We start from the raw sequence: 26,757 nt of genomic DNA, 5'->3' as shown, positions 1-26,757 counted from the left end.
CCGTGGGAGCGTGGGATTTCGGCAGGACACCCCGCCGAATTACATCACAGGGGACGGGGAACTATAAATAGAGGGGCCAGCCTGTGTGACTGGCAGGCGGGAAAGTAATTCAACAGATGCACAGAGGAAAATTCCTGGAAAGGCATGATTAAGGGAATGACTTGCATTAGGCCAGTGCAAAATGAGAGAGAGAGAGAGAGAGAGAGAGAGAGAGAGATTTAAATGTACCGTTAAATGATCTCACAGTGTTGTAAGGCTTAATCTGCAGAGAATCTAAGCCTAATCTTGGCCTCCTTGTTAAACTGTTTCTCTTCGCTGAGCGTGACACGGTCAGGCGCTACTGTAAAAGTCGCCATTAATATTGAAGTCATGGAGCTCCAATTTTAAAAGGCTGTTCCATTACATCCTGATAAGCCATTGTATCTTCTCCTTTACATGGCACATTTATCAGGGATCTCTCCACCAAGCTGTATGCGCAACAGAGTTCTGTGAGGGGGGGGGGTAAAAGGACTCCATTCGATTCCTATCTCGTGCTGCTGCTTCTCTAATTGGAGCTGGAGAGGAAGGGAATAATCTCTGCAGATTGATGACACCACTCCAGATATGTTTGTGGTCTATCAGAGAGTGAAATGAGACTGTGGAGGGTGCGGCAATGTTTTCCATCATCGCTATTCTTTTCACAAACACATCCTCAATCAGAGTGACAGCCCTGTGTCACCAGAATTCACTTGGACAGTTGACAGTAGGAAACAGATTAGAGGGCTGTGCTGAGTCAGACCATGGGGCTGAGACTAGGAGTCTGGCCAAGTGATGAGATTAACTGGACTACATGTAGGAGATGATGAACAGGGATAGAAAGGTCATGGAAGGATGACTAGTGAGGCTTACCAACCTGGGGGACAGGCACTGCCAGGGTGCTTGGCACCGCCATGCTGGAACAAGGTATCCTTGGCCTGGGAGGCCTCCTGACCCACCTCCACCACCTGGACCTGCAGCAGGGGGGCACTCCACTTCATCGTGTACTTTGGCCCAACAGGGACCAGGCTGCTGATATCAGGGGGCCCCCTGGTGGTGGAAAAAATCATACCAGTTAAATTAAAGCTCTTCCCAGCGTTCCTCTCCTCCTAACAGAAGCACTAATCCCAAACCACCAACAGGAGGAGAACCGAGGTGTCACTCTTTGAATTATCACAAAAATAGCTGGAGAGCAGAATTAGAATCTGTCTGATCAGCAGTGTTCACGGCAGAAGCAGGACCCCCGGCTGTGAGCAGGGTTAATTTTATATTCATATATTCCTGTAATCAAGCACACAATCAACATTGTGATCAGTTTGTCAAGATTCTAGAGGGCAGGCAAAGTCAACTTCAGGGGAATCAAGTTGAACAAAACACGGGGTGATAATTACTTTGAAGGCTGAACAAGAGAGCTTTGAGGTATGAACGTCTCAGTCAGGAGCTTTGCAAATAGAGGAAAATCTTTCCTGTTTACCTTCAGCTCTGAGAAGATGTGATCAATGGTGCTGTCATAGAGGATCAATTGGAGAGAGACCAAGAAATATGTTATGTCAGTAATCTAAGACTCCTGTTGCTCTAGTTAAGCTGCCTGCCATTTGTTAAAAGCTGATAAAACTCTGGTAACTCCAGATAGTGCTAGAGAACGCTATATTACTCTTTGCTATGCAGTTTGCCTAAATATATCCCTGCAAAGCCTTGTAGGCTGAGCCTCGTGGTGTTAATGCTGTGGCGCCGGGAAGGTGTTTGTGTATTTTCACTGAAGAGCTGTTTAGCAGAATTTATTCTACTCTACAGAGACACCAGACTTGTTCTATGTCATTTCAGCAAGCCATGACACCCACTATCTCAGATTGTTCTGAAATTCATTTCTGTAGATAGAAACCAATAATATTAGCAATCCTGTAACATTATTTTGTGGAAATATAATTTAATCTCTGAGAAATGTAGCTAATTTGTTGCACTGAAATTGGCCATTTTAAATTATTAGGCTTAATATAATATTTAATAAATATAGAAACATAACATCCGATTTGGACCACATTTTTTCTAACAATGCGTAAGACCTGAAGATTCCAAAGAAATGGCCAGAAGCCACCCAATGACCCCCCACACCAATCCCAACCCAACAACAACTACACAAGATCAGTTCACTATGTTTGACAAGTAGTATGGAGCTACAGCCTGGAGTATTGTTTCTTCATCTTATAGTGCCTTCAGAAAGTATCCATTCCCTTTGACTTATTCCACGTTTTGTTGTTTTACAGAGCATGAATTCAAAATGGATTAAATATTTTTTTCTCACCCATCTACACACATTACCATATAATGAAATACAGAAATATCTCATTTACAGATCGTAAGTATTCCTGAGTATTCCTATTTCCTCACAACTGAGTCAATACATGTTCGCATCACCTTTGGCAGCGATTACATACTCTGAGTCTTTCTGGGTAAGTCTCTCAGAGTTTTGCACACCTGGATTGTACAATATTTACACGTTATTCTTTTTAAAATTATTCAAGCTCTGTCAATTTGGTTGTTGATCATTGCTAGACAGACATTTTTAGGTCAAAACTGTAACTAGGCCACTCATGAACATTCAATGTCGTCTTCATAAGCAACTCCAGTGTATATTTGGCCTTGTTGAGGTTATTGTCCTGCTGAAAGGTGAATTTGTCTCACAGTGTCTGTTAGAAAGCAGACTGAACAATGTTTTCCTCTAGGATTTTGCCTGTGCTTAGCTCTATTCCGTTTCTTTTTATCCTAAAAAAACTCCTTAGTCCTTGCCGATGACAAGCATACCCATAACATGATGCTGCCACCACCATGCTTGAACATGTGAAGTGTGGTACTCATTGATGTGTTGTGGTTGCCCCAAACACAACACTTGGTATTCAGGACATAAAGTTAATTTCTTTGCCACATTTTGTGCAGTTTTACTTTAGTGCAAACAGGATGGATGTTTTGGAATATTTTTTATTCTGTACAGGCTTTCTTCTTTTTACTCTGTCATTTAGGTTAGTATTGTGGTGTAACTACAATGTTGTGGATCCATCCTCAGTTTTCTCCTATCACAGCCATTAAACTCCATAACTGTTTTGAAGTCACCATTGGCCTCATGGTGAAATCCCTGAGAGGTTTCCTTTCTCTCTGGTGACTGAGTTAGGAAGGACGCCTGTATCTTTGTAGTGACTAGGTGTATTGATACACCACCCAAAGTGTAATTAATAACTTCACCATGCTCAAAGGGATATTCAATGTCTGCTTTTTTTTACCCATCTACCAATAGGCACCCTTCTTTGTGAGGCATTGGAAAACCTCCGTGGTCTTTGTGGTTGAATCTGTGTTTGAAATTCACTGCTCGACTGAGGAACCTTACAGATAATTGTATGTGTGGGGTTACAGAGATTAGGTTGTCATTCAAAAATCATGTTAACCACTATTATTGCACACAGAGTGAATCCATGCAGCTTATTATGTGACTTATTTCGTCTTGCAATAACAAAAGGGTTGAATACTTATTGACTCAAGATACTTCAGCTTTTCATTTACAATTCATTTGTACAAATTTTGAATAATATAATTCAATTTTGACATTATGGGGTATTGTGTATACGCCAGTGACACAAACACATTTTTTTTTAAATCCATTTTAAATTCAGGCTGTAACACAACAAAATATGGGACAAAGTCGAAGGGTGCTCATATTTTCTTTAGTATGTAATGCATTCTCGGTGAATTTGGTCATGTTTTCAAGTCCTAATATAGGTACCATTTACTTGCATTGGAAACCATTATGTAATTTTGTAATTTGGGTGAACTATTCCTTTAACATTGAGGTGGGGTGGATTATTTTTTAAATATAATCTAATAGCAGGAACAGTACCATCTAGTGGTCTGAACCTGGTCATATCAGAATGTAGGCTGGGATATAAACCTAAAAACTTCTCTGAACAGGGGGGGGGCATCCCTAAATTCACTGAGAATGCATTACATAGGATGAAGAAACAATACTCTGAACTGCAGCTCCATACTACTTGTCAAACAATAGAGAACTGATACTGTATACTCGTTGTTGGCGTGGGGTTGTTTTGTCTTCTTTCTTTTTATTTCACCTTTATTTAACCAGGTAAGTCAGTTGAGAACAAGTTCTCATTTACAATGAGGTGGTCTGTGAGAGACAATGGGGGTCTGTGAGAGACAATGGGGGGTCTGTGAGAGACAATGGGGGGTCTGTGAGAGACAATGGGGGGTCTGTGAGAGGCTTTTGATAATTTCTTTGGAATCCTCATGTCTAACTCATTGTTCTATTTTTGGGGGTCGAAATCGGATGTTATGTATTATATTCATTTAATATTATATGAATACTATCATTTAAAAATCGCCAATTTCGGTGCAATCAATTAGCTTAATTATACAGAGATCAAATTACATTTCAACTAAATAATGTTGAGGGAATGCTTATCTTATCTGTTTCTAACTACAGAAAGGATTTCAGGACAATCTGACATGGTGGGTGTTGAACCACCCACCACTTACTTGATGTTGATGTTGGCACAGATGAGTATGTCATTGAAGAGGAAGACTTTGCGCTCCTTAGACTTCAGGACCTGGCCACGCTCCCCGTACACCGTCTCAATCAACGTCTCACAAAGCACCAGTGACCCCTGGTCTGAGTTCAGTTGCTAAAGGGACAGAGGAATCAGGACAATGTCTCAAGACACATCACAAATTGCCAATTCCCCAGGGTTTCAGTTCAATTGCTAAGGAGCACAGCAGGCAGGCTAAAGTCTGGTTAAGTGAGTGTCTCATTGGGAATCAGTAGCAGATCAAGGTAGGGTTGTGCAGTCAGGGCAAACAGAACACATTCACACACACATTCACACGCTCTCACACACACACACATTCACACGCTCACACACACACACACATTCACACGCTCACACACAGACATTCACAGGCTCACACACAGACATTCACAGGCTCACACACACACACACACACACATTCACACGCTCACACATTCACAGAAATGTTGCTGTATACTACAGTATGTGAAAACACACAAGGCATACTTTCCTAAAGTGCATGGCAAAGGGTAATAATAATAGGAAGTAGTTGTATTACTTGGTCCAGTAACTTCTTATTTTCAGCTGAATCAATAGTCAGTTTTATGAATTCTAAAACAATCTTCTGAAAAAAATTGTAATTACAACAACAGTAAAGCCGGAAGACTGAACGGACGCTAAAGTACAAATATGCAACTCCAATACAGTGTCCCACTTCAATGTTTATGTTTGTTCCATAGAATCACAATTTTATGAATAATGAATTTGTGTTTTGTCCATATTACAATACACAGTGCTCTACATCCTGTCACATCTCACAAAATTGATTGTTATATCTGTGGGGAATCAGGAACAGTGCTTGGCTTTTGTTCAGATGGCTTGGGAAATGAGTCATTAGTCAAACAGTAGCCTGTCTTCTATGATCACAGAACTACAGCACCCTCAACAGGCAGACAGATGGAAGTTATGGAAGGGCCCCTCAAAAGTGTCAACCATGTGTATGCATGAGTGACTGTTTTGTGTCAGAGATAGAGTCAAATGGAAACCTCAACCTGTTCCCACTCACAGTGTTATCTCCCCTATTCCACTGACTTAGATACTTAGAGACAAATAATTAACATTTCACTGGACGGTTATGGAAGAGAGCTGCTTCCTATTGCAATTCTGCAGTCTCACTGCAATAAATGGAATTATGTGTGGAGCAGACGAGATTGGGCGAATCAGCTCATCTCAGGGCTCTGGAAAATTCACCATCATGGACCAGTAGAAAGAAAGAGAGCGAAGGAAGGACCGAGAGAGAGAGAGAGAGAGAGAGAGAGAGAGAGAGAGAGAGAGAGAGAGAGATGAAGAATGAGAAAGGGAGCAAGAGAAAGAGATGGAGAGGGAAGAAAAGAACAGCAACAGGAAAGGAGGGGGAGGTGGAAATGAGAGGGAAAGGAGAAGGCGAGAGACTGGGGAGAGATAACTCTCTCACGGTTTCCAATTAAATGTCTCATTTACCCCCTAATTCCTCTTATTCAGAAATGCATTTGTTCAGATTTGCAGTGTCTAGACTGTAATTCCAGTGTGGTAATGGAGAAGAAACGCCCCTGCCGTGGTGTTTGGATGCTGTTCAGGGGCGATAATGGGCATCATTTCTGGGCAATGATTTTTCTAAATAAAAATGCTTTCCTAGACTGTCTGGGATGGTAATGTAAGTGATGGCTATATAGCCTAATGCATAGATGTTTGGCTCATGCTTATACCACAGTGGGGGTAGACGAAGGGCTCTGGGGTTTAGCCACATAGTGAGCAGGTTGATTACTGTGTGTGTCGTTGTGTGTGTCTGTCTGTCTGTCTGTGTGTGCAAGTGTGCATGCTATGCCGTGCATGTGCTTTCTGTGTTTGTGCAAGTGTGTGTCCATCCATGTGTATCGCAGTGGTTCGGTCACCTTGCAGAGCAAGCGGTCGCTGACACTGCGTGCTAGCTGCTGAGTCTCAGCTATTTGGTCGGCCACACGTTTCTGTTCATTCAGCTTCTCGGCCAGCATCTCCAGTTCAGTCAGAGCCAGCTGCACAGGCAGGCGGTCTACATGACCCTTAGGTGTGTTCTTCAGCATGTCCTAAGAGACAAACACAGAAACAAACATTAAATCAAGTGAATAGGTGTTGTTTTGTGTGTGTGTGTGTGTGTGTGTGTGTGTGTGTGTGTGTGTGTGTGTGTGTGTGTGTGTGTGTGTGCACATGTTTCTGTGTGGCCCAGAGCAATGTAAAAGGCCATCGTTTAAGTTTTCATATTTATGAAAAAAAATCAAAGGATTTATTGAGCTTCATACAGATCTGTGTGTGTGTGTGTCTGGCTTACCTGAAACTGTGTGTTCTTGTGGACCTGCAGAAATATGTCCTTGTATTCCGTGTGTGAGTCCCAGAAGGGTTTAAGTGCTTTAAATGTAGTTCCCTGTGTAATGTATGATTTAACACAGACACTCCCTCTCCGGAGTCTTGAGTTTTAGGCAAGAGGAAAATGCCTAATTCATATTCATAACTTATCTTTGAATTCATGGATAATCGATGCCTACTGAGGGATGAAATGAGGTACTGCTGTTCCAGTACGCAAGTTCAAATCAAAATCTTTGCACACACAATCTTGAGAGAGGATGAGTAAAGGAAGAAAAAGGAGTTGACTGCATGAAAAGCTAATATGGTTTTGCACTTGGCAGCCCTAGCTAAGTAGAGCCATGCCTTGTTTTGGATTTAGAAAATGTTGCTATGGTAGATTTCATCTGCCCAATGTACAGTATCATGCCGTGTGCAGAACTCTTGATTAGGTAAATAAAACATTGTCTGGTGTAAATCTCAGATTGTTTATATTTATGTTTTCTAATATGAGATGATCTAGTCACTGTTAGCAGTGATGAAGATTCTGGTAAAGGCATATACCTGCAGTAATAGGATGAACTGGGGAAAGCGTTGGATGGGCTTCACCATGAGGCCGTACAGGGTGATCCGATCAATACTGGACGCCTGCTTCTTCTACACAACACAGGACAAGTAGGTTTACATAAACAACATAGCATAGTACAGTCAGAAGATAATCCATACACTAAGAGAAAGACACCTTTAGTGCTTATTCAGAGGAACAAGTTATACAGAGTTTAGGAGTGTGGGAGTAGGAGTGGGTTTAGGTTAGTAAGGTGTGGAGAAACAGACTTTGGTGTCTGTGCGGGTCAGTAGAGAATGAGTAAATGGAGGTGGTCAGTGTACAGTATATGGGTGTGGGTCATAACACAGGGAGTGAAGTGCTACGGCTGTGTATGAATAGAAAACTGCTGATAATAACAGCCACAATGTGCTACACTGATATCATCCGAACAGGTTCATCATTAAATACAATTTAAATACAGTTTACTGTGTGAAACTTCAGGTTTGAGAAGGTGCACTGTACAGTAATGTAAGAGTTGCTAATTGGTGCAGTATAAATATTCTCTTTTAGTGCAACATCATGTTGTTTTTATACATACATCGTGTTGTTTTTATATATATATATATACAGTGAGGGAAAAAAGTATTTGATCCCCTGCTGACTTTGTACGTTTGCCCACTGACAAAGAAGTGATTAGTCTATAATTTTAATGGTAGGTTTATTTGAACAGTGAGAGACAGAATAACAACAACAAAATCCTGAAAAACGCATGTCAAAAATGTTATAAATTGATTTGCATTTTAATGAGGGAAATACATATGCAGTGGGGCAAAAAAGTATTTAGTCAGCCACCAATTGTGCAAGTTCTCCCACTTAAAAAGATGAGAGAGGCCTGTCATTTTACACTTCAACTATGACAGACAAAATGAGAAGAAAAAAAATCCTGAAAATCACATTGTGGGATTTTTAAATAAATGTATTTGCAAATTATGGTGGAAAATAAGTAATTGGTCAATAACAAAAGTTTATCTCAATACTTTGTTATATACCCTTTGTTGGCAATGACAGAGTTCAAACGTTTTCTGTAAGTCTTCACAAGATTTTCACACACTGTTGCTGGTATTTTGGCCCATGCAGATCTCCTCTAGAGCAGTGATGTTTTGCTGGGGAACACGGACTTTCAACTCCCTCCTTTGTTGCCCGGGCGGTGTGTTTGGGATCATTGTCATGCTGAAAGACCCAGCCATGTTTCATCTTCAATGCCCTTGCTGATGGAAGGAGGTTTTCACTCAAAATCTCACGATACATGGCCCCATTCATTCTTTCCTCTACACAGATCAGTCGTCCTGGTCCCTTTGCAGAAAAACAGCCCCAAAGCATGATGTTTCCATCCCCATGCTTCACAGTAGGTATGGTGTTCTTTGGATGCAACTCAGCATTCTTTGTCCTCCAAACACAACGAGTTGAATTTTTACCAAAAAGTTATATTTTGGTTTCATCTGACCATATGACATTTTCCCAATCTTCTTCTGGATCATCCAAATGCTCTCTATCAAACTTCAGACGGGCTCGGACATGTACTGGCTTAAGCAGGGGGACACGTCTGGCACGGCAGGATTTGAGTCCCTGGCGGCGTAGTGTGTTACTGATGGTAGGCTTTGTTACTTTGGTCCTCTTTGGTACTCTCTGCAGGTCATTCACTAGGTCCCCCCGTGTGGTTCTGGGATTTTTGCTCACCGTTCTTGTGATCATTTTGACCCCACTGGGTAAGATCTTGCGTGGAGCCCCAGATCGAGGGAGATTATCAGTGGTCGTGTATGTCTTCCATTTCCTAATAATTGCTCCCACAGTTGATTTCTTCAAACCAAGCTGCTTACCTATTGCGGATTCAGTCTTCCCAGCCTGGTGCAGGTCTACAATTTTGTTTCTGGTGTCCTTTGACAGCTCTTTGGTCTTGGCCATAGTGGAGTTTGAAGTGTGACTGTTTGAGGTTGTGGACAGGTGTCTTTTATACTGCTAGCAAGTTCAAACAGGTGTCATTAATACAGGTAATGAGTGGAGGACAGAGGAGCCTCTTAAAGAAGAAGTTACAGGTCTGTGAGAGCCAGAAATCTTGCTTGTTTGTAGGTGACCAAATACTTATTTTTTTGCAAATAAATTCATAAAAAATCCTACAATGTGATTTTCTGGATTCTTTTCTCATTTTGTCTGTCATAGTTGAAGTGTACCTATGATGAAAATTACAGGCCTCTCTCATCTTTTTAAGTGGGAGAACTTGCACAATGGGTGGCTGAATAAATACTTTTTTGCCCCACTGTGTATATATATATATATATATATATCGTTTTGTTTTTATATATATATATATATAAACAAAACGAAGGATTTCGAGTTGTTGAAAGAGAAACAATAAAGCAACTACACTTTTAACCAAGTATCAAGACACAAGTAGAATATAGTACAATATAAGAGCCTCGTTAAATAGTAGCTGTGACTGTTGGTTAGAGAGTATTTCAAGAAAAATTAGAGTGAATTATAGAGAAAAAAAGCACATAGACAAGTCTACTTTGTAACTCACCTTTAAGAATTCCAGGAAAGCTGGTTTGGACATGCATGCCTTTTTTATGAGGGCCATGGCATTGGTGAAGTTATTGACATAGTCGCTGTAAACATCTAGCACCATGGACTTGGAAAACTGTGGAAACCCAGAAAGGTGGGATTATGGGAAACACAAAACCTTTGGATATCAGATCGGGAATCTGGTGGCTTTTTCATGAAACAAATGATTTCAGGGACAAGTCATGTTTGGTTATTTGATCTGTGAAAACGTCTGACAATATCTTTCTTCTGACAGATCTTCGAAGTTCCTAGAAATTCAACAGCTCATCTAGTAATCCTAATACTGGAAATCCACAGGTCATTTCAATGTTGCGGAGGGTAGAAAATTGCCATTTAAATGTGGTATTTAACACCCCGATCTGTTAACACCCTTCACAATCCTTTAGAGGGGGTGAGGTGGGGATGTTGAGACGCGGCTGTGACAGCACAGTCCTTCGCTCTCCTTTGATTAAACACTATGCGGGCTGCTGACAGCAGCAGTAGCTGGAGGAGCAGTAGCTGGAAAATTACCCAGTCTCACATAGAAATTAACCCTTTACTTCACCTGCTCTTCAAGCCAGGCAAAAACAACACACAGATACAAGTGTGAGACCTATAGCATAAATCATTAACATCTGGGTTACAAATCCACACTCAGGTGAAAAAGAGAAATCACCTCTCACTCTCCCACGACAGGCTCATTTGGCTGGTGTCGGGATATTAATGAAACATCACAATAAACAGGGCCAGTAGGAAGGCAGATGGGTCTGAATTATGTCTTTGATAGGTAAATAATGAGCAAGCCTTATGGATGAGCACATTGCAGAGGGTCACAGCAGCACACTCATAGATTAGTCCAATGGACCAGTGCCAATGCAATAAGCACACATATTCTGAGATTATTTGCTGCAAAAGAGATATTCATCTAAAATGTAATTATCTCCATGTTTGAGGTTAGTGTTGTTTTCTCCATTTTAAGTGCAGCTCATTATAACTGTGTGTGGAAATTGTCTTCTAATGGGAAAACTGACTACTTTTAGTTGGACAAATAAAATATCTCTCTCACTCTCACACTCTCTCACTCTCACTAACCGAGGCCACAAATAGGTCCCCAATCTTCTCGCTGCTGTCCCACTCAGCCACACGTGATGCCAGTGCGATCTGGAACATGGAGTGACACTGAGTGATCTCCCGTAGACGGTGAAATATGGGCCGGATCTTCCGTGGGCTCAGGATGCGTGGGTCCGCCTCTAGCAAGGGCCTCTGGTACTCCTGGGGAAACAGTACACCCAAGTTAACTTGGATTAGGTGTGCTTTACGGTAGAGAGCGATATAAAATACACAGGTAGGCCCTGATCATAAAAAAGCCACACATCAATAGCAACATCTCTCAACAGATACAACAGCAGCATCCAACAGGGCTTGGACCCTTACTGGAAGGCACATTGATGCAATCGTCAGTTAGTAACACTCCTATAAGCAACTGCAATTAGTTAAGATGCTGTACAGTATCAAAACTAGTCGACTGTGTAAAACATGTGCACATTACTGCAATGTCTTTTAAAGTGAATCATTTAAATATGGCAAATGTAATCTGTGAAATCAGAAACTGCCAGATGCAGTAAGCAGAAAATCAGCAATGAAAGTCAATGTTTGGAAACAACAATAGATGATAGACTAGTGCTGCTATTGTTGTTTTACAAGCTTCCCCTGCCCAACCATAAATCCTCCACAGCAAATTAATTATCGACAAGTGGAATATGGACAGGGGGCATAACACAAGCAATTTCTGATTTTATAGGACTGAAGTTGCAGTTCTTAATGTAATGGCTTTTTTCTTTTATGTTTCCTCTCGCAGTGAGCCTTGTTGAATGGAAAGCAAAATCACAGAAAAGGATTAACATTCGCAATTATCAAACACAATCATCTCATGACAAAACAAAGGTAGTACAGCGTTGTATCTTAACAGAAAACATAACCCTCCCACTGATCACGCCTGTTTCCATTTCAGCTGGTGTGTCTCTTCATCTCTGAGGGAAGATAATGAATGCTTCTCTCTCCACCACAGAAAAAGAGAAGAGAGAATCCCATTCTGTGATTCTGTGAAAACCTGACAGAGAGAATCCCATTCTGTGATTCTGTGAAAACCTGACAGAGAGAATCTCTCTCTTAGCATCAGCGAGGCACCAAAGATGTGAGAGGAATCTGTTCTATCACTATTATTTATGCGGAGCAAGCCTGGTAATTTCATACTAATCTCCAGTTTCCTTTTCAGACGCATTCTTAAATGCTGAAAAGATGAAAGTATTACATCTGTCAGAGTAAGCATAGGGTGGAGAAGGGATGGTAGGGAGTAAAGCACTCACCTGAAGGATTCTCCTGAGGGACTCAAGATAACTGCGCTCACTCTGAATGATGGAACCCAGGATGTGGCGTCTGACCACCTGAGAGAGGAGGCCAGGCAGGGAAACATACAGGTGAGAGGTCAACGAACACACAAAGAAAACGGCATGATGGGAGTGTGTGACAGGTTGTTTGATAGTACTAGGCTACTGTAGTCATGCCTGGGCGTGTGATTGTAATCGGGTAAGAGAGTTTGGGTTGGGCAGCCTTCTTTTCATGAGGCCCGGATTTACCCTGAGGTTTCCCTTGAAATGAGTAGCCCTGTACTTAACTGTAGCAGACATATTTCTCCCAATCGTACTACCGAGTCAGTGTTGCCAATCTAAAAACAATTGTTTGCATCCTTGCCTGCATATCACATGAATTTAGATGTTCACAGAATACTCTGACACACACACACAAATGCAAACATCTGTATACACACATACACACCTGCTGGCTGCTCAGCCCCTCAGGCATGGGGCTCAGCTGTGCAGGAGGCTGTTTCACCTCCGACACAGCCACATCCAGGTACCCTGCATCATCCTCCACATCCTCTGCACAGGGGAACACACACACGCACACTCAGAGGCACATTTACAGCTTTCACATCTCTCAACTGGAGCCACAATCCCAGATGCACTCCAACTTTATTATCTCTAAAATATAAAGAGATTTGCACTCTGCATGAAAGACTTAGGAGGGAAAAAGATAATTGCAAATGAACAGCATGAATACAAAGGCGTTCAGAAGGCACTCAACAAAATCCAAACTTCCCTGCAACCATATAGACATAGATACTAAAACTGATTTTCGCCAGCCAACACCACTCCAATGAATGACTTTGGAACGATAATCGTGTGTCAGTATCTGAAATATAGAATGCTGCCCAGATTCCCCCTGATCAACAGCTACAAATAGAACCACTGGCCTCTTTACCTCTTTTTGATTGTTTGAAAAATGATTTGATTTGTGGCTCTGTTATCTGTGGTTTCTGGAGCTGCTCGACACTCCATTAACGGATGGTAATCTGGTTCCATTGTGTACCGAGGCTTCCTGGGGTACAACCTCTGTCATGTGAGATTTTCTGCCCGTTCCTCTCCCACACATCAAACCCTTCCGTTCGCCACAGAGTATGTCTTTAATCGGCGCGAGCCGCTCGACTTATCCCAGCTGTGTCATTTGAAATATCTTACATCGTTTAGATCACTTTCCACGAGTCTTTTCTCTTTTAAAGCTGGGATTGGAAAGGAAATGGGAGGCTTTCTTCTCTATCTGCCGCTAACATTACTTTTGGCTCGGCTAGCGTCACACAAGTTCTCCACAGCAGCTTAATTCAAAGCGGCAGATGAAATGTATGTGAACTCCTGTCTTCCACAGAAACTCTCATTTCACAACAAATTTACACATATCTCCATAAAAGGGATACTTTCATCTGAGACAGTCGTTTGGCAAAAAGTCATTTTGAAGAACTTTTTCCCAGATTACCTGAGTGGTCCTTCTTGTGCAGGAAGGAGACTCTCCGCATGAAGGCTATTTTGGTCTTGTCCAATCCATCCTTGGTCCCACTTCTAGCGGCCTTCATTAGCTGATGAACCTGGTTCAAAAGGACAAAGAGGCCAAAACAGTTAGTCCACGAGGAGAGAGAGGACAGAGCCAGGGAACACTGCAGAGTAATCCACAAGGAGAGATAGAGAGAGATGGGACACTGGATGCATCAAGGCATGAATACTGCCATATGCGCCTCTCAGTTGGTCTGTAACTGTCTGATCTAGTCACTAATCAGGAAGTCTATGAGGAGATCATAGATTCTGCGAACCACAAACCCCACCCTGAGCATCACGGAGGCCTGGCAGACTCGTGATGCACACAGACCCAGAATATACCCATGGTGGTGGTATTTTTAAATGATGCCACTTCAGGAAACTAGGTTATCAACTTGGAGAAACTGGCAATGTGTTTATGGATGCTAATGTGTTTTACTCATTCATGTATCCCTAAAACTTGTCCTCAGACTAAACTAAAAGGAGAGAGACAAATCTCTCATGAGAACGACTGTTTGGAGGAAAGCAGAGAAACATTAGCAAGGACAGGATGGTAAAGAAAGTGAATCATTATAATGCACTTCATACTACAGCAGGCATATTTTGGCTTTGGTAATATTGTAATCATTGCATAGCCTTCTAGGTGCTGTAATTTTGAGTTCTAAATTTATGTCATGTTGTGTTTTCTTACTGCCAGTTATATACCTTGGTGTCATAGTTGCTTTTCCCACCCAGCCTCATGGCTATTTCACGTTTGGTCCTGGCACAACGCTCCCTCAGCCGACGCACGTCAGGGGAGTACTGCTACAGTACGGGAACACCACAGGTGTTGGGCAGTGTGGTGCGAAGCAGGTCAGGGCAGGTTGTGTTAAACCACACAGCAGGACACAGGGATGAAGGAAGGGAGATGAGACAGCGGAATATTGAGGGAAAAGGGATCAAGACAAAACAAGCAAGGCAACACCTGGATTAATCACAAGGGTGGAGAGCGGAAGCTTAGAGCACTGCGCTGGTCAAAGGGTAATGTCAGCCTGGACTAATAGCAATGATCTTGGTGAAGGAAGTGAGTGCAGGGGGGAGGTTGAGGCAGACATGAAGAGGGAGGAGGGGATGATCATAGACTACCTCCTGCTGTGATATTCATTTCAGTAAAGCCACCATAGTTTCTGCCCAAACGTAACAAGCAAGTGTTCATAACAAGCAGGTCATCGCTCCCCTCTGCATATGGATATCATTTCATAGAATGTTTTCTCAATCTACGTATCAACAGCACCAGCTCAGTCAAATATGTTTTGTCAAAACTTCTCCATAGTGTACTCGACATACACAGTATATACACAGGGATGAGACTGGACCAAGTCTGACCAGAATAGCGCACAACTTCAATGAGTATATACTGCCCCCATGTGGCGGAGAGAGAGCCTACAGTCACCTACAGTATGGTTATAACATACAGCTTCTGGACAGTGTCATGACTTTGATGCCTTTCAAGTGAGAAGGAAGCTTGTTTATTCTCAGGCCACAAAGCGAGAATATTAACCCACCCAGACAGGGCTGATACATGTTTCATGTTCTTTGTATTTTCCCCAATAGTTTCTCACATGAATAAAATACGTGTGGTGGGAGAGCAGTAGCATTGGGTGAAATATTCTCTTTGAGTCATGTCTTGTGCATTGAACACAAACACAAAAATCCAGACAGACAGACAGACAGACAGACAGACAGACAGACAGACAGACAGACAGACAGACAGACAGACAGACAGACAGACAGACAGACAGACAGACAGACAGACAGACAGACAGACAGACAGACAGACAGACAGACAGACAGACAGACAGACAGACAGACAGACAGACAGACAGACAGACAGACAGACAGACAGACAGACAGACAGACAGACAGACAGACAGACAGACAGACAGACAGACAGACAGACAGACAGACAGACAGACAGACAGACAGACAGACAGACAGACAGACAGACAGACAGACAGACAGACAGACAGACAGACAGACAGACAGACAGACAGACAGACAGACAGACAGACAGACAGACAGACAGACAGACAGACAGACAGACAGACAGACAGACAGACAGACAGACAGACAGACAGACAGACAGACAGACAGACAGACAGACAGACAGACAGACAGACAGACAGACAGACAGACAGACAGACAGACAGACAGACAGACAGACAGACAGACAGACAGACAGACAGACAGACAGACAGACAGACAGACAGACAGACAGACAGACAGACAGACAGACAGACAGACAGACAGACAGACAGACAGACAGACAGACAGACAGACAGACAGACAGACAGACAGACAGACAGACAGACAGACAGACAGACAGACAGACAGACAGACAGACAGACAGACAGACAGACAGACAGACAGACAGACAGACAGACAGACAGACAGACAGACAGACAGACAGACAGACAGACAGACAGACAGACAGACAGACAGACAGACAGACAGACAGACAGACAGACAGACAGACAGACAGACAGACAGACAGACAGACAGACAGACAGACAGACAGACAGACAGACAGACAGACAGACAGACAGACAGACAGACAGACAGACAGACAGACAGACAGACAGACAGACAGACAGACAGACAGACAGACAGACAGACAGACAGACAGACAGACAGACAGACAGACAGACAGACAGACAGACAGACAGACAGACAGACAGACAGACAGACAGACAGACAGACAGACAGACAGACAGACAGACAGACAGACAGACAGACAGACAGACAGACAGACAGACAGACAGACAGACAGACAGACAGACAGACAGACAGACAGACAGACAGACAGACAGACAGACAGACAGACAGACAGACAGACAGACAGACAGACAGACAGACAGACAGACAGACAGACAGACAGACAGACAGACAGACAGACAGACAGACAGACAGACAGACAGACAGACAGACAGACAGACAGACAGACAGACAGACACAACAGAACGCCATCTCTCCTACCTTGCTGCGGGTTGGTAGCTTGCTCTCGGTATCAGACTGCTCGTCGTAACTTTCAAACTCACTGGAGCTCCAACCATTGCCTGCACCCTGGGGCATTTCATCTCTGTGCACATCCTCATAGATCATGTCCCCTGACAGACACACACACACATAGATATACTGACATCAACAAAGCACAAAGACTGTACAGTGATCCAAGGACTGACAGTGCATTGTCAGACAGCAGATCCTCAAGCTCAATCAAGCACAGCTCAGTATTTAAGAGGAACCAAATGGCAGGTCTGATGTGCATTGATCCAAAGACTGATGGTGCAGTATCAGACAGGGGAGATATTCAATAAAAGCAGTCAGTGGCCCGAGCCCCTGCCCCAGAACTCACCTTCGTCAGGGGAGAGTGGTCCCTCACAGGGCACGTCATCATAGATCACCTCCGGGCTCCCTGTCTGGAGTGCTGCTTCGGCCTCATCATCATCCACCCCCTCACCTATTGGGGAAGACAGTAAGGACCAGTCACAACCCAAGCCACAGAGCCAGGAGGAGGGTTTTGTCAGTGATTATTTTGCATGGCAACCAAACTTCAAGAGCAAAACCACAAGCATTATACCCCAAGGTTCTGTAACTTCTATGTTGTAATTGTCAGTGCCATTTACATCAGTTAGATGTACAGTGGCAAGAAAAAGTATGTGAAGCCTTTGGAAAAATCTGGATTTCTGCATGAATTGGTCATAAAAGTCGATCTGATCTTCATCTCGGTCACAACAACAGACAAACACAGTCTGCTTAAACTAATAACACACAAACAATTATATGTTTTCATGTCTTTATTGAACACACAGTGTAAACATTCACAGTGCAGGGTGGGAAAAGTATGTGAACCCTTGGATTTAATAACTGGTTGACCCTCTGGCAGCAACAAACAAATGTTTTCTGTAGTTGCGGATCAGACCAGCACAACGGTCAGGAGGAATTTTGGAGCATTCCTCTTTACAAAACTGTTTCAGTTCAGCAATATTCTTGGGATGTCTGGTGTGAGTCGCTCACTTGTGGTCATGCCACAGCATTTCAATCAGGTTGAGGTCAGGACTCGGACTGGGCCATTCTGTTGTTGATTTACTTCTGTGTTTTGGGTTGTTGTCCTGTTGCATCACCCAACTTCTGTTGAGCTTCAATTGGCGGACAGATAGCATTACATTCTCCTGAAAAATGTCTTGATAAATTTGGGAATATGTTTTTCCATCGATAATAGCCAGCGGTCCAAGCCCTGAGGCAGCAAAGCAGCCCGAAACCATGATGCTCCCTCCACCATACTTTACAGTTGGGATGATGTTGGTGTGCTGTGCCTTTTTTCCTCCACACATAGTGTTGTGTTTTCCTTCCAAACAAGGAAACCTGTCTGTCTGTAGTTTCATCTCTCCACAGAATATTTTGCCAGCAGCGCTGTGGAACATCCAGGTGAACTTTTGCAAACGTCAGACGTGCAGCAATGTTTTTTTTGGACAGCAGTGGCGTCTTCCCATGAACACCATCCTTGTTTAGTGTTTTACGTATCGTAGACAGAGATTTCTGTAAGTCTTTAGCTGACACTCTAGGATTCTTCTTAACCTCATTGAGCATTATGCGCTGTGCTCATGCAGTCATCAGAACGGCCACTCCTAGGGAAAGTAGCAACAGTGCTGAACTTTCTCCCTTTATAGACAATTTGGACTGATGAATATCAAGGCTTTTAGAAATAGTTTTGTAACCCTTTCCAGCTTTATGCAAGACAATACTTCTTAATCTTAGGTCTTCTAAGATCTCTTTTGTTCAAGGCATGGTTCACATCAGGCAATGCTTCTTGTGAATAGCAAACTCAAATTTTGTGAGTGTTTTTATAGGGCAGGGCAGCTCTAACCAACATCTCCAATCTCGTCTCATTGTTTGGACTCCAGGTTAGCGGACTCCTGACTCCAATTAGCTTTTGGAGAAGTCATTAGCCTAGGGGTTCACAATCTTTTTCCAACCAACACTGTGAATGTTTAAATAAAGTATTCAATATAAGACAAGAAAAATACGATAATTTGTGTGTTATTAGCGTAAGCACACTATGTGTGTCTATTGTTGTGACTTAGATGAAGATAAGATTAAATTTGATGACCAATTTATGCAGAAATCCAGGTAATTCCAAAGGGTTCACATACCTTTTCTTTCCACTGTATATCATAGTCTTGAAAACATCAACAGGTCATTGATTATATTAGCAGGGACTTCGCAGGGAGGCCCTGTGTGTTGTTGTTATTTGTGGTAAGTGTGGGGTTGTGCTATGGAATTGTGGCAACATGATTATATCCACCTTGTTTGTAATGTATCGACCCTATCTATCTCCACGGTCTGCAGGATTTGTAATTAATTGCTTTGGGAGTGTTTCAGCCTAATTTAGCTTAGGGGCTTTATTGATTCGTTTTTAAATTGTGATTTGTCTGGAACGGTTCCTTATAAACCTCAAACATCAACAATCACTGGATTCAATTAATCTGATGAGAGATGTGTATTCTGACATGGATTAGCCTCCACAGCTCTATGTAAGATTCTAAATAACCTTGGACACAATCCAAGAGAGAGACAAAACAGACAGTGTTCTTCTACTACAATAGGAATTATATACGCAATCGTGCACACACACAGACACATCCTCTCTCTGTGAAGAATGTGTACCGAATGAAAGGGGAATAACTGAATCTTGGCTATCAGCCTGACTATCTGCAAATCTGCAAAGTAACTGGCTCAGCCTTCTGAACAGTGCTCATTATTTCAAACAGCCTGAGTGTATTTCTTCAAGCTGAGTTCATTTTTCCCAACAATCCCAGAAGGCAACACAACAGAACTCAGGCAAGTTTCACCTTGGTTTGGTGAAAACCTTTTTAGCACAGTATGGCATTTCTTGACGGTAGTCCTGGGATTAGGACCCAGACTGGTCGTAATGTTAGGACCAGAAGAAAATGTAAAGCTGGTATTGAACTCAATGACAGAGCCCAGGTACCAGAATCTTTGAATCGGTTACAAAGTTACTATTACACTGTAGTAATCCAGTACTGATAGTAACACAGAACATCCATACTGTAGTATGACTAAATGGCAACAGTGTTATCAAATGTGTCAAATAGATTTGTATCAATCTACAGGAATGTAAGTCCACACACACCCATACAGTTATAGAGCGGACACAAAATCATCTTTTCCCCCTCGGAATGCTGAAATTAAGGTTCTACAGCTGCACCATTGAGAGCATCTTTGCTGGCTGCATCATCACTTAGTACGGCAACTGCAAGGCACCCGACAACAATGTGCTACAGAGGGCGGTGAGTGCAGCCCAGTACATCACTGGGGCCGAGCTCCCTGCCACCCAAGACCTCTATACCAGGCGGTGTCAGAGGAAGGCCCAAAAAATTGTCAAAGACTCCAGCCACCCAAGCCATAGACTGTTCTCTCAGCTAACGTATGGCAAGTGGTTTTTTGCAATAACAGTGTAAACACACTGGATGCTTCCCCACACTCACACATACTTACACTGACTGATACCACAACACACACACACATAACACGAGCACACATGCAAACTACTTGTAAAGTAAGCATTTCACTGTAAGGTCTAAACCTGTTGTATTCGGCAAATGTGACAAATACAATTTGATTTGATTCTGACGCCACACATACAGTTGAAGTCGGAAGTTTACATACACTTAGGTTGGTCATGACTTAGGTCATTAAAATAGTTTTTCAACCACTCCACAAATTTCTTGTTAACAAACTATAGTTTTGGCAAGTCGGTTAGGACATCTACTTTGTGCATGACACAAGTCATTTTTCCAACAATTGTTTACAGACAGATTATTTCACTTATAGTTCACTGTATCACAATTCCAGTGGGTCAGAAGTTGACTGTGCCTTTACACAGCTTGGAAAATTCCAGAAAATTATGTCATGGCTTTAGAAGCTTCTGATAGGCTAATTAACATAATTTCAGTCAATTGGAGGTGTACCTGTGGATGTATTTCAAGGCCTACATTCAAACTCAGTGCCTCTTTGCTTGACATCATGGGAAAATCAAAAGAAATCAGCCAAGGCCCCAGAAAAATAATTGCAGACCTCCACACAAGTCTGGTTCATCCTTGGGGGTAATTTCCAAATGCCTGAAGGTACTACGTTCATCTGTACAAACAATAGTATGCAAGTATAAACACCCTGGGACCACGCAGCCATCATACCACTCAGGAAGGAGACGCGTCTGTCTCTTAGAGATGAACGTACTTTGGTGCGAAAAGTGCAAATCAATCCCAGAACAACAGCAAAGGACCTTGTGAAGATGCTGGAGGAAACAGGTACTAAAGTATCATTATGCACAGTCAAACTAGTCATATATCAACAACACAACCTGAAAGGCCGTTCAGCAAGGAAGAAGCCACTGCTCCAAAACCGCCATAAAAAAGCCAGACTATGGTTTGCAACTGCACATGGGGACAAAGATTATACTTTTTGGAGAAATGTCCTCTGGACTGATGAAACAAAAATAGAACTGTTTGGCCAAAATGACCATTGTTATGTTTGGAGGAAAAAGGGGGAGGCTTGCATGCCGAAGAACACCATCCCAACCGTGAAGCACGAGGGTGGCAGCGTCATGTTGTGGGGGTGCTCTGCTGCAGGAGGGACTGGTGCACTTCACAAAATAGATGGTATCGTGAGGTAGGAAAATTATGTGGATTTATTGAAGCAACATCTCAAGACATCAGTCAGGAAGTTAAAGCTTCGTCACAAATGGGTCTCCAAATGGACAATGACCCCAAGCCTACTTCCAAAGTTGAGGCAAAATGTCTTAAGGACAACGAAGTCAAGGTACTAGAGTGGCCATCACAAAGCCCTGATCTCAATCCTATAAAACATTTGTGGGCAGAACTGAAAAAGCGTGTGCGAGCAAGGAGGCCTACAAACCTGACTCAGTTACACCAGCTCTGTCAGGAGGAATGGGCCAAAATTCATCCAACTTATTGTAGGAAGCTTGTGGAAGGCTACCTGAAAAGTTTGACCCAAGTTAAACAATTTAAAGGCAATGCTACCAAATACTAATTGAGTGGATGTAAACTTCTGACCCACTGGGAATGTGATGTTAGAAATAAAAGCTGAAATAAATCATTCTCTCTACTATTATTCGGACATTTCACATTCTTAAAATAAAGTGGTGATCCTAACTGACCTAAGACGGGGAATTTTTACCAAATTTTATTAAATGTCAGGAATTGTGAAAAACTGAGATTAAATATATTTGGCTAAGGTGTATGTAAACTTCCGACTTCAACTGTACACTCACACACACACTTTCACACTCACCAAATAAGCTGCTGCTACTGTCTATTATCTATCCTGTTGCATAGTTACTTCGACCCTACATATACACTACCGTTCAAAAGTTTGAGGTCACATAGAAATGTCCTTGTTTTTTTTTTAAAGCTAATTTTTTGTCCATTAAAATAACATCAAATTGATCAGAAATACAGTGTAGACATGGTTAATGTTGTAAATGACTATTGTAGATGGAAACAGCTGATTTTTTATGAAATATCTACATAGGCGTACAAAGACGCATTATCAGCAACCATCACTCCTATGTTCCAATGGCACGTTGTGTCAGCTAATCCAAGTTTATCATTTCAAAAAGACTAATTGATCATTAGAAAACAATTTTGCAATTATGTTAGCTCAGCTGAACACTGTTGTTCTGATTAAAGAAAAAGGCCTTCTTTAGACTAGTTGAGTATCTGGCTCATCAGCATTTGTGGGTTTGATTACAGGCTCAAAATGGCCAGATCAAAGACCTTTCTTCTGAAATTCGTCAGTCTATCCTTGTTCTGAGAAATTAAGGCTATTCAATGTGAGAAATTGCCAAGAAACTGAAGATCTTGTACATCACTGTGTACTACTCCCTTCACAGAAAAGCGCAAACTGGCCCTAACCAGAATAGGAAAAGGTGGGAGGCCCACGTGCACAACTGAGCAAGAGGACAAAGACAGTATCTAGTTTGAGAAACAGACACCTCACAAGTCCTCAACTGGCAGCTTCATTAAATAGTACGCGCAAAACACCAGTCTCAACGTCAACAGTGAAGAGGCGACTCCAGGATACTGGCCTTCTAGGCAGAGTTGCAAAGAAAAAGCCATATCTCAGACTGTCCAATAAAAATAAAAGATTAAGATAGGAAAAAGGACACAGACACTGGACAGAGGAACTGATCACAAAACGGAGGTACAGATTGTTAAATCAGATTTCTACAGTATCCATGCATGATGCTGAAAATGTTTACACCACACTTAAAATAGATTACTATTATAAACTAAGGCATACATTTTTCAATATCAACAAGAACAGGGAGTATGTGAAAGACAACTAAAGAGAAAGGTGAAATAAAGTTGAGCAGAGCCTGGCTTAGTCAGGCTCCTTACAGAGTCCTTAGTGGACCACCTTCAAATAGCCTAATGTCAGCAAGAGCAATTTCCCTTGGTGGAAATAGACCAATAGTCTACTATTGATCCTCATCCTGAATTAATTGAATTCCTGTCATGTCCATGTTGAAATCAAATCATGGGAGGGAGGGAGAGAGTGTGTGCTGGCCGTTGCCCTTTGGAAGTTCCACGCAACGATTACAGACCAATACAGTTTCTTTTATTACTGTAAAACAATGGAAGTTATGAAGGCCTATACTGTAATTGGTGTACGCTTGCTCTCTTCTGTCTATATCATGTATCTATATCTATGTAGTTCTGTACCTTCAGAGTGTTCTCTCAAGCTGGAGCTCTTCTTCTCAGTCTCCACGCTATGGTCCTCGGAGTCGGTCTGGTTCTCCACTGGTAACATGTCTCCAGGACCAGACCTTTCCTGGGACTCCTCCCGGGGCTGCTCTCCAACTGAAGGTGCTGCAGCGATGGGCTCAACCAGGTCGACCGGGCCAGAGACCCTGGAACATACCAGGCAGAGTATTGAAAGCAGTTATGACCACTCTAGGCTGAGTGCTGTGTGGCTCATTACAAGTGAATTGCAGTGTGGAGGAGGAGGAGGTCGAGGAGGAAAGGTGAAGTAGGCGGGGCAAAGAGTCTGAAGCACTGCTGTCCCAGCATGCTAAGGTCTTGATCACACAGACAGTGTCATTGCACAAAATGGTAAGCAGCATAATCTGGAAATGTGTGCAACAAAAGTTACCATTTTTTTCAAGCCGTCTATGCATTTTTGTCAAGCCGTCTATGTATTTGATGCATATGTTCGATAAATCCAACGTTTGCACCACACAACACACTGCAACTGCAACGCAATGCTACAAGTTAAATACAGAGTTCCATTGGAAATTAATTAACTTCTGGTGTACCAAAACGCAATGACGCTGTTGATGTGAACGAGGTGTAACACTTCCTTAAACCTGCCACAGTTATATGTTCCTAGTGCAGCTCATTTCTGCTAGGTTGGTCAGTCCTATTCACTGTGGTGTGATGATTCTGCTGACTGCTGTTGTGAGAGATGGAGAGAGTCATCTGATCCAGGTAAACTCATGTGAGACCATGAATATGATAATGTGACCTTACCTCCTGCTTGATATATTAACTGTGAGCTATGAAAGATCCCCCTAAACGATAGCCATTGATCACCTGCCATTCCTAAAGCCTAACCATAATACTGACTGGCCCTGGAATATTGCCTTTGAGACATCTCCTAATACTGATCTTGTAGGTATTCTGTAAAGAGCTACCACTTTCTTATGTTTTCAAGCTACCAGTGAGAGTTACAGCAATCCTCCCACATGCTTGATTATACAGCTAGATCTGGGATGGAGGAGAAACCAATCTCATTAAATGCATCCCTCCCACCATCCCTCTCGGCTTTGCCAACAGCCAGTATGTCAATTAGTCAGCAAGATACTGTACCTCTCCCCTGTTCCAGGCATGCCTGACAGTCCTCCATGTTTACAGAATTACACAGTTTAGTTGTGTAGGAAATATTTTGAAGCCAAATATAGCTTGCAAGCAACCTGTTGGCCAGACTTTCTGTATATATTATTGCATTACCTTCTTTGGCAAGACAACAAAAAGGCGTTAGCTAAAGCTTGTTTGAGCAATGTTGAAACTTCAAACCCAGTTCCTAGTAATGTCCGCTAATAAACGTTTCAACTGTTCACATTGCACTGCCTCCCCAAAGACACCAGACTCAGTCAGGAAGCAGCTCACGGGGCTGGCAAAGACAACCCAACATATTACAGCTAAGAGTTTTTACAGAGTAATGTCTACTCAAGCAGTTTTCTATGAATAAGAACTTTCTAAAATAAATGATAAGAAAAACTATGCTGGGGTAGAATGTGCCTCAGACATATTAATAACACAGCATATGAAATGCCTCATCATGAAACACAAGAAACCTGTTCTGTTCTGTAAAATTCATACAGAACGCATGTCTCATTACTGTGGTTTCAAATGGGTATTTAACCAGACGTTTTTTGAGAACACAAACTATTTCAATGTTTAAAAGACTGGAAAAGTATATATTGTATGGTTCATTTTTGTAGGCCTACACCCTTCACTTGTCTATACAAGCCCCTGTGAGTCATAGGCCTATAGCAGAAGAAATGGCAAACGTGTTTCAATGCAAATAGAACAGACGGAGGCACAGTGTGAGCAGCCTGAATGCAAGGCCTTAGATGTGTTTCAACGCCCTCTAACTACAGAACACAGTCAACCAGGGAGCCATGTTTACTTGGCTTTCCTCCCATCTCTATGGGAATAGTGCTGACCATGCTGATGATGGGCTAGCTAGACCTTCATTGTAACTACAGTTACTATAACGAGTCTAATCAAACAACACACCACCTGCTACAGCAACTGCATCTTGCGTCTGCGCCCTGACAGTGTACACAGGTCTGTATTCGGTATCTGTGTCTTTTGTAACATTGTTTACTTGAACAGCTTGCAAACCCAGCTTGCAGATCTACCACTAAGCAGAATACTGTGCAGAGCAGACAGCAAGGAAAGGTGGACTGAAGAAAAAGGAAAAGGAGTGTTGTAAAGTGGGGTTGCTTCGGTGGAGTGTTAAATGTGAGCCCCTCTACTCTAAGACTACAGCTCAACTGAACATAAAGCAGAGCCATATAAATGTCAAGTTGTCATGGTGACCGTTGTCCAGGACTTTTCATCTTAAGGGTCTCACTTAATGAAAGCTATCTGTCAAAGGTCCTAGAATCAACAGATGCACCTAGACACGCGCACACACACACACAATACCACTGCTTTCCTGACTTGAATAGACCTGTAGACATGTTATGCATGTTCTACAACAATGTTTCTACTACAAAGTATTCTTTGCGATGCAAAAATATCTGAATCTGAGCTGAAACAGACACACAGAGCAAACGTGCTGACACACACCTTACACCTTGTTGGAGGAAAAAGCTATTGATAGCTCCAATAGGAAAGGGAGAATATTGACCCGCAGTGAAACAGTCTACTCAGCAGAAATCTTCCAGAGGAGAAATCGCAGAAACCACAGTCCCTTCTCTCACAATCCAACCCTGTTCAAACATACACACACACAGACACACTGAGAGATACACACTATCACAGTCACTCACATACACCCCGCTTTTCAGCACAGGAAAGCCCACAGGAACGACAGGCCCTGGCTCTCCTATCAGCACGGGTTTCCCAGCACACTTCCTAGCACACCATCATGC

At 42.5% G+C, this 26,757-nt stretch overlaps 1 protein-coding gene across 3 annotated transcripts in view; it reads right to left on the bottom strand.

Annotated features, from left to right (window-relative positions):
• The window catches only part of LOC115143265 (rho guanine nucleotide exchange factor 10-like protein), a 122,225-nt gene that overhangs the window by 81,669 nt on the left and 13,799 nt on the right, over nucleotides 1–26,757 (bottom strand). For 2 of the 3 annotated variants that reach the window (XM_029683478.2, XM_029683480.2), the window contains 13 exons: nucleotides 23,816–24,003; nucleotides 17,404–17,508; nucleotides 17,025–17,155; nucleotides 14,715–14,813; nucleotides 13,954–14,062; nucleotides 12,919–13,022; nucleotides 12,450–12,527; nucleotides 11,176–11,355; nucleotides 10,064–10,180; nucleotides 7,503–7,595; nucleotides 6,515–6,685; nucleotides 4,555–4,700; nucleotides 893–1,065 (listed from right to left, as the gene is read on the bottom strand). In XM_029683478.2, the coding sequence (XP_029539338.1) occupies nucleotides 893–1,065; nucleotides 4,555–4,700; nucleotides 6,515–6,685; nucleotides 7,503–7,595; nucleotides 10,064–10,180; nucleotides 11,176–11,355; nucleotides 12,450–12,527; nucleotides 12,919–13,022; nucleotides 13,954–14,062; nucleotides 14,715–14,813; nucleotides 17,025–17,155; nucleotides 17,404–17,508; nucleotides 23,816–24,003 (1,694 nt within the window). The remainder of the gene's footprint in view (nucleotides 1–892; nucleotides 1,066–4,554; nucleotides 4,701–6,514; nucleotides 6,686–7,502; nucleotides 7,596–10,063; nucleotides 10,181–11,175; nucleotides 11,356–12,449; nucleotides 12,528–12,918; nucleotides 13,023–13,953; nucleotides 14,063–14,714; nucleotides 14,814–17,024; nucleotides 17,156–17,403; nucleotides 17,509–23,815; nucleotides 24,004–26,757) is intronic. The other variant, XM_029683479.2, reaches the window with a different exon arrangement.

Source organism: Oncorhynchus nerka, linkage group LG15 (genome assembly GCF_034236695.1).
Source record: "Oncorhynchus nerka isolate Pitt River linkage group LG15, Oner_Uvic_2.0, whole genome shotgun sequence".
NCBI classification, from domain to species: domain Eukaryota; kingdom Metazoa; phylum Chordata; class Actinopteri; order Salmoniformes; family Salmonidae; genus Oncorhynchus; species Oncorhynchus nerka.
This window is presented reverse-complemented; position numbering and strand designations above follow the sequence as displayed.